General features: G+C 41.6%; 1 protein-coding gene across 4 annotated transcripts in view; it reads right to left on the bottom strand.

The window, feature by feature from the left end:
- DOCK10 (dedicator of cytokinesis 10) overlaps nt 1-12,430 on the bottom strand; it is a 181,492-nt gene that overhangs the window by 161,809 nt on the left and 7,253 nt on the right. Inside the window, exon 1 of one of the 4 annotated variants that reach the window (XM_077348876.1) lies at nt 9,252-9,395. The exons of the other annotated variants lie outside the window; for them this stretch is intronic. Within the exon in view, the coding sequence (XP_077204991.1) occupies nt 9,252-9,350 (99 nt within the window). The 5' untranslated portion in view covers nt 9,351-9,395. Of the gene's footprint in view, nt 1-9,251; nt 9,396-12,430 lie in introns of those variants that run through there. 4 annotated transcript variants of the gene reach the window in all.

The following is a 12,430-nucleotide window of genomic DNA, read 5'->3' as shown; positions in this document are numbered from 1 at the left end:
CCCTGCCACCTGCAGGCCAGCACATCCTACTCGCTGCTTTGCTGTTGCTTCTATTGCTGGGCCTGCTACACCATCAGGGATAGTAAAGAGCATGCTTTGTGCAGAGAACACTCTGAAACCTCACGGTTTTGTTGTTGTTTTTGATAGATTTCAGATTTTTCTACAATCTTAGGAGGTCATCCTGGTTTGCAGAACAATCTATTTTGTACAAGTGTGGCCCAAATCAACAAATGCTCTCTCGCTGCCGCCTCGCCACCGCCCTGACGACTCAGAGGCACCCGCACCACCGCTAGCGCCCGCTGTATCCAAAGTACAGCGGGCTATATTACTAGTCTTTCCTAAAGCAGGAAATAGGATAAGGAGCTCTGAAAGAAACACATTAGTCTAATAAATTTCAATGCATACTGAAAGCTTCCTAACCCCATGGCAAATTATAAGCTATTATTTGATTGGAGAAATATTCTTTTGCCCATCCATGTTTGCTCTGTGTTTATTGTGTAGATTCATTTGAAATACTTAACAAGAGCCCATTATGCACCCAATGCATTTTAGAAATAAATTATCTTCTTCCACACAGAAAAATCCAGTTGCAAAAGCAAACTGAAAGTGCATTATCCAACATGTGCGGAATGGCCCAAGGTCAATTATGCTGATGGTATTACATGAATACTGTTAGATGTGTGCATGATGCAATGTGAACTGCATTAGCCCTTTATGAGTTATATTAACAGAAAGTTCTTGCTGGAGAAGTCAATGTAAATTAGATAAGTTGAGACAAGTGGCTGTGTTTCAACAGGTTGACTTACTATTTCAGCCTGGAAGCTGCTAGAGGGTTGGGAGTTACCCTTTAGTACACTAAGCAAAGTCCAGGCAAGCTCATCTTTAAAAGGTGCTAGCCAGCAGGAAAAGACATAACAGAGGTCGGCAGGCTTGAAGAAGATACCTTGTGTTTGGCTTGCAGTAAGACATACATCATTCTGTATGTTTTAAATTATTATTTGTAAAACACTCTGAGTAACAAGGAAATGCAGGCAATAAATTTTGTACTAAGAATTTACAAACTGTGTTTTTTTCTAGTTTTTCTATATTTGATTGCAGTTTCCATTTACAACTGAGTTTTGCTCACAGGTTTAAGAGTGTGTTTAAGGCGAACGCTGTCATGTAATTGCCACACTTCTTTCACAAACTCCTATGTGAACTGCAGGAACCCTACTGTACCTATCATATTTATCTGATTCATTTTCCAGAAAAGATAAATAGCTATGCACTTTTTTGGAATCACAGGCATTGTGCTTTCCTTATGACCCATTATGCACAGGGGGAATAACGCACATTCAGGGTGGAATGGCGGCAATTAAAATCACTGATAACGCACGGTGCCGGCTGCAACCGGCTGCAGCTTCGGTGCATGCCGCCGAAAAAGCCGCATTTGCAAAACGTGGAAGAAAGCACAGCTTCTGGGTGACTGGGGCGCAACCAGAAACGGCGCCGGGATTGCCGCGTGCATAATCAGTTACTCTGGGTTTTGCCACCGTCGAGCCCCATCCCGTGCATAACCGGTGTGCGTCGCGTCTTCCCACTCCACATTTTCCATGTGACCCGAAATCGCCGTTTCGGTGGCCATGCATAATGGGCCTATGGGAACCGTCAAGTGAAAAGAATCTCATGTCAAACTGCCTCATTAACTGTGGTTGCTCCAGACTAAAAAGTTTATCAGGTGTTTAAACCTGCAGTCTTAATAATGGCCCATTATGCACAGAGTGGAAAGTCCGCATTCGGGTTCGAATGGTGGCGGCTAAAATCACCAATTATGCACGCCACAGGCGGCAACCGGGCACAGAGTCAACGTATGCCGCCGAAAAAGCCTTGTTAGCGAGATGTGGAAGAAAGTGGAGCTTCCCAGGACCAGGGCGCAACCAGAAGCGGCTCTGGAGTATCCACGTGCATAATCGGATACTCTGGGTTTTGCCGCCGTTGCGTTCCATCGTGTGCGTAATCGGTTTGCTTCGCTTCTTCCTCCTCCTCGTTCTCCATGCCACTGTTTCAGCGGCCGTGCATAATAGGTCAATATGCAGTTTTCTTTACAGTGAACATTTAAGGAATGGTTTTGAGTTTTTCTCCTGAGCAGATGAAGTAACTAGCATACAGCCTGATAGAAAGCTGAGGTTCAAGAGTGACATGATTTGGCCTATCCCCCCCCCTACTGACTTCTGATCTTGTTATCAGTGTCCTCCTCAATCCACAGTCCACAGTCCTGTTCTTACTGTTAGTCTTCCTAGAGCCCTCTCTGCAAACAATATCTGGTAGCCTCCCTACCATGCAGTGTTCATTAACTATGGTGCAACTGGTGTCCTCCACTTTTATCCAAGTGATGATATCCTCATGGAATGATGAAGTCATAGTCAAAAATCTCTTCAGAGACCAGAGAGTGAATCAATTGCAGGGGACAACACATTCAATGTAGTCTTGCCTAGGTTGGTGGCAGGGATCACAAGCTTTGCCCTGAGGGTGGTAGGAGGATTCTAGGGCAGGTAGCAAAAAAGTCCAAGAAACAGCATAGCAACATGGTAATACCGAATTTAGATAATAGGAGATGAGGAACTCAGAGTAGCAAATGACTATTGACTCAACTGGTTGGGCAAGTGACGTTCAGTCAGAACAATCTGCATATGCCACTAAAGACAATCAGATGATCACTGGGATGTTCATGTGACTCTGACTCTGCAGAATCAGGAAAGACTTCAGCTGTACTAGAATGGGAGTGTTCAGCAATAGATGTTATATTTTATGCTTAGAGCAAAGGCCTAAGAATCATACTGCTACAATGACTTCCTGAATTTGAGATTAGATGTCCCTGTTTTACATTCAGCTGCCCAACTCTGATTCGATCTGCAATTAACAGGAAAGTGTCTTTGACAAGCTATTTGTCAATGCTGAACTAATAACCAGCTTATCACATCTGTGCACATTTATTCACATGTCCTAAAATGGGTGGAACTCAGTGCAGTTCAAAGCAAATCTAGGGTTATGTAAGAGCCAAAGAATGGCTTCAACTTACTTTTTACGTGTGTGGGCTGGGATCATCTGTCAGCTGTATTGATCTTTAATTAATGATTCTATGCTTTCAGTTCTTGTAACACCCCTCATTCTTTAGCCCAGAACCAAAATTCCAAGGGAAGCCTATTTCTCACCAGACCCATGACCCAAATGAACCAAGGAGAGGACTTGAACACAGCCTCAAAAGACTGTCATAGGTTCACAGTACTGTATGCCAGGATGTCGTGATGCAGCAAAAACATAATCTCAAATTCCTTGTCCAAATAAAATTTTATTAAGATGAATCCAAACAATGTAATATGAAAGAAGAAAATCTCTTAATCTGGATTTGGTTCTAGATAAGGAACACTTGGAAAACATGCTCAAATTAACTGGCATTTGAAAAACATAAATATGTTTGCTTTTCAGATATTATCATGCCAAATGAATGCATCTGTTTAATTCGCTGTACAAATTATACAGTACACTGTTTCTCTGTTCAGGAATAGGGAATAGGGTCAGACTGGATGTCTGTGGAATGTTAAGTTGTTTCCATTGTTTTGTTGGGAGGCATTGTTTTGTTTGTTGCCCTCCTTCCTTTATAATCCAATTTTGCTTACATTTTCTTGTACCATTATGTTATTTTACTGTAAATCCACTGGTTACTGCACTACTCTAATTTTCCAACAATTTTCATTGTATTGTTTTTAATCGGGTAACCTACCTGGAATCTCAAGTGAGAAAGCTAGACTATAAATTAAGTTCAAAACAATCAAACAAATGGTGAGAGTCTAAGAGAAAAACAGTCCCCTTTATGTTGTATGAAATTATTATCCAGGGATTATCCAAGTTCTAACCTGCTTCTCTCCCACCTTGTACTATTATTTTAGCAAGCAGTTAAGGTATTTAGTATATTTGTATCCCACTTTCCTCCCCATGGTAAAACTGCCAACCTCCAGCTGGGGGCTGGATATCTCCAGGCTACATATGCTACTTATTTATTTATTATATTTTATATAATATTTTATACTATATTTACTTATTTAAAACATTTCTTCTATTTCTTCTGGATAAAACCACTGCTTTTGAAAGTGAGCTGCATGGCATTATACCCTACCAAGGTCCTTCCCTAAACCCCACATAAGTACCCTTAAATCTCCAGGTACTTCCAAATTCAGAATTGGTAACTCTATCCCAAGAGGACCCAAAGTGGCTGGCAAGAGGGGAAAAAAATACAACAAACAGGAAAAGGAGAAGGGCAGGAATTTACAATCAACCCAACATCTGGTTCAGAGAGAGGCAGAGAATAATAGTTTCCTGCATTCTTCAGGGGGTTGGACTAGATGACCCTAGATGTAACTTCCAACTCTGATTCTAGAAGCAGATAATTTGTAGATTGGATAATTCAGGAACTGGTTGTTGACTAAGCAAACTAATTTTTTTTCAGGTTTTTTTCTCCACATCTATTTAGTTTGCTACTTAGGATCCCCCCCCCACACACACACACACATTGCCTTCCTCTTGAGCAGAATTTAACTATATATAAACTAGTACTACCACTAAAAACTGATCTACTGACACCCATTTTATTTAACTTGAAAGAACAGAGAAAATTATACCATCCAAAGAAAATTAAACAAATTGTGCTTAACAAAGTTTTGAATGTTCCTTTTAGTTACTAGATAAGACACACAGCCGTATCTTTTTACACATCCCCTGGGCTATAACCACAAACTGTCATAGTTCTTTCCCCCTGTACTGAAGGAATTATCTAACTTTGTCATAAAATATGGATCCCTCATTATTTTATCACACTAGATTCAATGAAGAGGAATTCCACAAACCATCAGGAGTCCACAGATTATAATTTGCAGTATGGATACAGAAAGAAATCCATTCAAAAGAAGAAAAAAAAATAACAAAATTGCAAACAGCAGTCAAATTTGATCATTTCTCCCCATATCCTTTCTGATATAAATTGTCTCCACTTAAATAAGAATCCATTTTCCTCCCCACTGGTGCTTGTAAGCTAGTTGCATGTTATTACACAGTATTATATCTGCATCATTTAATTTAGGTCAGCATGTCAACATAATGTAAGATCATATTTTCTTCCAAAGTACGGAAAAGCTAACCAAGCTATATTCAGAACCAACCATAATGTATCATTTGTGAAAGTCCTTTTTAAAATATAAAGTAGGTGTGAAAAGGATTTCCACAAATGAGCTGATATGGCTGAAGAAGCATTAAGCATCAGCAGCAGAATATTATTTAATTTTACATACATGTTTGTTCCTTGACTAAAATATATATCATTAATAAATGGCAAGCCGTATATGGCAGCAAATGTTGGAAATTGAGATTTTGGGAATACAAATTAGACTGGTTCGCATTCCTTAAATAATTAGGGACTGAAGTCAACCCTCCTCTGAATATCAACTTGATACCTACTCTCCCCTGGTGCCAGTCTTCATTCTTCTGGTTTTCCTACTCCTCAACTACACCACAAACGTATCAGGATTCAAGGAAGAGGAGAGAGGAGAATATGGGCACAATCTGCTGCAGAGCCAGACAGATTGGAAGCCCTCAGTGTTGACTTAATTAGTAAGACTCGGTTGTGTTTGTGTATGATTATTCTTCATTCTCCATTTAAGTAACTGGCAGTGAAACACCATAAGACATTTTCACCAATGTGCCCTCTGTGGGACCATCTGTATATATAAAAAGTAGCCCAGGGAACAAGCTAGAGTTGAACTGCTCACAAAGACCCTGAACTATCAGCTGAAAAACTGGGTTCCTATTCAGTGGTCACATCTCTGTGGATTAACCCTGTACTTCTGAAATAAGACTTCATGGTCAGGATTCTTCATTGCAGACAGGAATCATAGAAACCTATGATGATCCAACTGTTTTGGCCATCCTTCTGTGTTGCCCTTTCAGTTGCACAGTCTCATGGGAGTCATAGTTTTTCATCTCTCAGAGTCTTTTAAGCATCTGACCTAGCAATGAACCTGGAGGAAAATCCATTTAACCTACTGTGCAGGTGCAAAAATGGCCACAGGGCAAAAGAATATAAGTCTACCAACCACAGATATGCTACAGCCACAAAACTGCTCAGCTCTGTGTGCCAGCAGAGCAGAACATATAAGTCAAGACAATTCAAAAGCTTTTTTCACATGTGACTACAGCTACCAAAAAATTACTTGTTTCCCATAAAGTTCTCAGCATGCTTAACTATGAACAGATGCTTCAAACATGTTCAAAAGCCATAACTGTAGACAATTATTAGGATAAACTAGTTCTTTTCAGCAGTCTTCTAATCTAGTGCTCCCCAACCTTTTTCTGGCTGGACACCGGCGGGGCAACTGCCCTGCCCGCGCAGCGCACATGTGCGGCCACAGCCGGGCCGTGCATGCGCGCGTGCGTGGCCACAGCCGGGCCGCGCATGCACGCATGCGTGGCCGAAATCACGCATGTGTGGCACTTTCGCGCATGCGCGCATGCATGAAAGTGCCACGCATGCGTGATTCCAGCCGTGCATCGCACATGTGCGCATGCGCGGCCCTGATTCCCTCTCCCCCCTCCCACAGTAAGAACGACCCAGTCAGGATTATTTCTCTGCTGTGTCTTAGACCTCTGCCAGCAGTTTTCTATCTCCCTGCAACATAATAAAGGTAAAGGTATCCCCTGTGCAAGCACCGGGTTATGTCTGACCCTTGGGGTGATGCCCTCTAGCATTTTCATGGCAGACTCATTATGGGGTGGTTTGCCAGTGCCTTCCCCAGTCATTACCGTTTACCCCCCAGCAAGCTGGGTACTCATTTTACCAACCTCGGAAGGATGGAAGGCTGAGTCAACCTTGAGCCGGCTGCTGGGATTGAACTCCCAGCCTCATGAGCAGAGCAAACTAACAGCAGATATTTAGCAAAAGCAGAGAAAATCTGAGTTCTTGAGCCTAACAACTCTCATTTCTCAACTGATCATCACCCCTAGATAAACACATCCCTTGAAGACATATCCCTCCCCTTCTAACATTACAAAAGTTACTCAGTATACTATTGTATTCTGAGTAAAACTGGTGGTGGGACATGGGTTCAAACCCCAGTCATCTATGAAGCCTCTTAGGGCCGTGATGAGGGCTGATGAAACAGATTTCAATCTATACTTGTCTCCTGGCAGTTTTTGAGTACAGGTAAAGATTGTAGGTTTCTGTTGAGCATTCATTATTGAGGTTGTGGGATTTAGGCCATTGTTGAGCTGTTTGAATTGCTTCTTGTATGGCATGGTGGAAGCTTGCTATAAAGTTGTATAATGAATATTTATGAAAACCTTTCACTGAGAAAACACCATCATTAAAAAGGGGTTCTAACCTTTTCCTTGACATTCAAGATTTCAACATGCAGGATTTTTCTCCCCTAGGGAAGCATACTATAGTGACTGTTGTTTGACATGTCATACCATACACAAGATACACAGTAACTTTCTAGGCAAACAGACTAACCCTTCATGGAGCAAACCATTGCAATGAATTTGTCAGTGCCTTGCTCCCTGTAAATAGTGAGTTTCCCTCACTGCTAGTTACTCATTGCAGTAGCCAGTTTGGTGTAGTGGTTAGGAGTGCAGACTTCTAATCTGGCATGCCAGGTTCGATTCTGCACTCCCCCACATGCAACCAGCTGGGTGACCTTGGGCTCGCCACGGCACTGATAAAACTGTTCTGACCGGGCAGTGATATCAGGGCTCTCACAGCCTCACCCACCCCACAGGGTGTTTGTTGTGGGGAGAGGAATGGGAAGGCGACTGTAAGCCACTTTGAGCCTCCTTCGGGTAGGGAAAAACGGCATATAAGTACCAACTCTTCTTCTTCTTCTAGCCAAACACAATGATCGATATTAGCTGAGAAAACTGAACCACAGCTACAAGTACTGAGAAATATTTAGCATACTAGAAGCACCACAGTGAAACATCACTCCCAAATGAGCAACCAAGTCTTTTTCACTTCCCACTTTTCCCAAGAATCTCTTAAAGTGCAAGCCTATCCAGATACTTGCAACTTTGTAAACCCAGTGAATGGCTTACAGGGCTGCAATTCTACCTAGGACTACAATGCTAGTGGAATCTTAACATATAAGTGTCACAGGCTCCACTACTACATTATTACTGTTCTGCACCAGTTTTAAATGAACCAGGAGTGTTCTGCAGATGAGCAACTTGGGTGGGACCATAATGGAAAAACATGGAGAAATAAACTGCATCTGCATCTGCTCAATAAAGTTAACCATAATTACTCCAATAGTAGAGTGTCAACAGCTTTCATACAAGAGCCCAGACTGATTTACTAGGCCTCCTGAGAGTACTGCAAAAATGAAACTGTCACTGAAAACTCTCAAAACAGGAAATGCTTCTTGAGTTTTTATAATGCACATTCACTGGCAATTTCTTTTTTTATAATATATTTACATCTTGCCTTTCTGCCCAATCAGGGCTACCAAGGCAGCAACAATAAGGAATATATGAAACCAAAACCACAGGTGGGTACTTTGCTCAAGCACCAGTTCCTCTCATCATGCCTTTAACATACCAGGAGAGGGGGCACTGTTTAAACGGCCTACTTCAGCACAAAGCAAGCCAGTTTGTGGCCCAGGCTGAAGTAAACAGGCTAGCACTGTAGGCGTAAAAGAACAGTTACTATAGATGTTACTCGTGCATATCATATATGCACCCAAAAGTTAAGCAGCTCCTGTCTCATTACTTTGAGGCTTTTCAGCCAGGCACTGAGTATTTTAAACCTAAATGATAGAATTTAATGAAATTCAACTGGCATAACACAGCAGCCTGTTAAATTCTGCCACAGTTCTTGTATTTTTCCTTCCGTGTACAATTCCTCTTGCAACCAATCAGATGGCTCTCTGTTCCTCGCTCCCCACTGCAAGCAATTTGGCAGTTATTTATCTTCTTTCTTTCATAACACATCTGATTTCTACCTAGTAGAAAAATAGGGTTTTTTATAAGAAAATACAAAAGTTTTGTCTAAACAGGTTTTAACCTGCACCAAATTGTCCTATTTTTATTTTAAAATTGCATACCTTCTTTAAAAATAGCTGAAACACAAATCAATATATTTGAATCAACAAGCTCAATTAACTTTTGGTCCAAATAAAGCGCTTTCAGAAACTGCAAACATTCAATAATGGGTTCATTAGTTGTTTACCCACCTGTCCAAGTTTTGATGCATCTTTCTTTGTTTCAGTCCTGCTTTTCCATTTCTTTTCGAGTCCCTCTTTTATGGTTGTTTCTTTTTTCTTTTCCCCCATATCTGTTATGTTTTAATCCTTTGACTGCACTGCCTGCTGTTGTTTTTCCCTACCTCCTCCTCTTTCGGAGAACAAACTCATCTCTGATGTCAAGCTACTTGGTTATAACGGAGGGAATACTTTGGCCTTTTGTTTTGGTCTATACAGGGTGAGAACAGCAGCCAAGGAATTTGCAAGTATGGCATTCTTGTCTCTGCCCTTTGCTGGTTGACTCTTAATCCACAGCTCTAGCAGTTAAGATATTTAAAAAGAGCACAGAATGATGGAATAAAACTTAGTTTGCATTAAATACATCCAGCAAACAGCCAAACAGCATACTGTACAGAACTTCCAGATGGCAGAATTTACTTTCAAAAGACAAGAGTTTTGAAAACTGCATAATTATCTCATTTAGATAGCATTTAAAAGGTTTAAAAGCACAACCTAGTATTAAGTATTGTTTTATGATGGCATAGTCCTATATACAGGAGATTAAGCCAGCTTTTCCCAACTTTTTTAGTGTTGAGAAACCCCTGAAACATTCTTCAGGCTTTGAGAAACACCAGAAGTGGCATGATCATGAAGAATATGGCTGGGAAATATAGCTGGGCCCCTCCCCTCCCCAAACCCTGCAGGCCCATAATTGGCCATTTTAGGAGGGGGTGGCAAGTCAACATGACCATATATGGTCATACCACACAACAAATGTTTAACAATTTTTTAAAAATATATTAAAATTAATTAACTCCCACCCATTTGAGAAACCCTTCCTGGGCCATCAAGAAAAACTTTAGGTTAAGCAGATATTTATAAGAAGTCACTTGCTTGGTAAAGAAAAAAGGGGGAAAAAAGAATCCATATCTGTTCCCAAGAACACTGTAGAAAACATTCATTATTATTTTTATCCCTGGTCACAAATGACTAAAATATATAGTACATTTTTTCACCAGAAAGCACTTTTTTCTGGATATATCTGCATGGAAGATTTAATCTACACACTCCAGTTTAAGAATCACTCTTTTTGTGATAGACGAGTTAATATCATATCACGTTTGAATCAAGCTGGCATTATCTAGTCATAATATTTATGGCATTTTCCAAGCCAGACAGGAAAGACTTTGCTAAAGATTGTATGGCCATGTCATGGTGGACCCAAGGTACCATTTCAAATTCCTACCATCAAGTCCATGATCTGAAATATTTTTGACACCTAAAGAAGGTGTCTACGGTGTGCTCTTGTTCCTATCTGTTAACAAGTACTGAAGCTGGCCGTGATCAGAGGTGTGAACTTTTGGTGTGAGCCAAATGCCACTTACACTGGAAGATGTCTTTGTGAAGGCTAGAGCTCCTCAGTCTGACAGAGGCTGGAGTCAGACACCAAAAGAGATTATGCTGTGGCTGTGCCATGCCGATGATGATTTCTAGCGGTGGGCCAGAATGCCCCGCCGCGTCCTGTGTATGCATGGGAGAAGATTAGCCCGATGCTCTGTCACCACCATCCCCAGCCCTTCTGCCCGTGCATAATTAGTCCATGTGAACCTGATTTTGAGGCCACACTGCTGAACCTTGGCTCCTTCCCTCTCCCTTCTTGTGCAGATCAAAATGAACAAATCCAGGTTTCCCTGGCATACAAAGCCAGGAACTTTCAACCTGTTATAATTTCCCCTTACAAACTGATATTCTGAACCTGAAGCAAACCCTAATTAAGAATCCCCATGTCTCATGTGTGGGCATGTTGGGGAGAGGGGAAATTAATTCCAATTAAGCCAGTGTGGTACAGTGGTTAGAGAGCTTGAATAGGATCTCAAAAACCCAGTTCAGATCCACCCTTTTCCATGGAAATTTGGTGAGCGAAGTTATACCAGTCACCCACACTCAGCCTAACCTCACAAGGCTGCTGTCAGGCTAATATGGAGGAGTCAGCTGTTCTCATTGTTCTGTTCCTTAGAGCATCTTCATTCCTCATTACGCAATTGGGGGGAGGGGGAGGGTCCTTTTTTGTTTTGCCTATTGTACAAAGTGTTAATTTGTCAAACAAAGACTTTGAGCATCCTGTTGGACCCCAATCTTTTATTGCACAAGGAGGTCTTGACACTAGCCAACAAAGTATTAGTTTTTAAACCAACTGCATTTGGTCCATAAGCTGATTTGTACTGATCTGTGAGCACCCCATTCTTCTCCATTAGCCCAGTTGCCCCTGCATCTGAGTCTGGCCCAGCCATGCTGGTTCTACTTGCCCCAAGTGGGCCTCTTTATGCTTTTGATTTAGATGGGGAGCGTGCTCCTTGCCACTGGCATCATCAGCCAGGGCCTTGGCTGTGGCTGCCTGGGATGACCTTCCTCTTTCCACCCCAGCAGTAGAATCCACAGTTCTCAATTATGGACCGACTCCTCCTTGGGGCCCTTCAGGCCATAATGGTGCTGGGCTGTGTACTCCCAGCCAGCTCCCTTGCATCAGAGGTAGCACTAAGTCCAAGACAGCTGGCTTTCAAACTGGCCTGACCAATGCTGGATTTGTGGCCGCTCCCTCCTCCCCTCCAGTGGCTGCAGGCCAGGTAAGTATCCCAACTTCAAGGGGAAGATTGAGTCTCAGATGCAAGCACATGTCCAGACAGATTTAATTGGTGTTACCTGCCTTGGCTCTCAATTAACTGGGAGAAAGGCCAGGTTATAAGTGCTTAAAAGAAATACAGTCATTTTTATGCATACCTAACATATACCCCAAAGTAGGTAGAACCTTTCAGCATCTATATATGGATACCCAATTTAGGGGTGATTGTCTTACCAATGGGCTATCTATCTTATAGGAGTTGATCTTATCTGCACGGTGGCTGATCTCACTAAAACATCACTGTTAAAACCACGTTCCCCATCTAAATCAAAAGCAGATTACATCTGGACTAATATCTCTATGGAGAACTTATTACAAAATGTTAACTCCACAAGCAAAATACAATAGGTTTTGGTCCACAAACTAAATCTCAAAATGATTTCAACTATGATTGTTCAGTTTCTCTACTGAGTACTGCAACCTCCAAATATTCATTGTGCTGAAAATTGTAGCTGACTGGCATTTTAATCTTTTGCCATAATAATGTTGG

Source organism: Paroedura picta, chromosome 8 (assembly GCF_049243985.1).
Source record: "Paroedura picta isolate Pp20150507F chromosome 8, Ppicta_v3.0, whole genome shotgun sequence".
In the NCBI taxonomy this organism is placed as follows: Eukaryota; Metazoa; Chordata; class Lepidosauria; order Squamata; family Gekkonidae; genus Paroedura; species Paroedura picta.
Note: the sequence above shows the minus strand (reverse complement) of the source record. Positions and strands in the feature narration are given on the sequence as shown.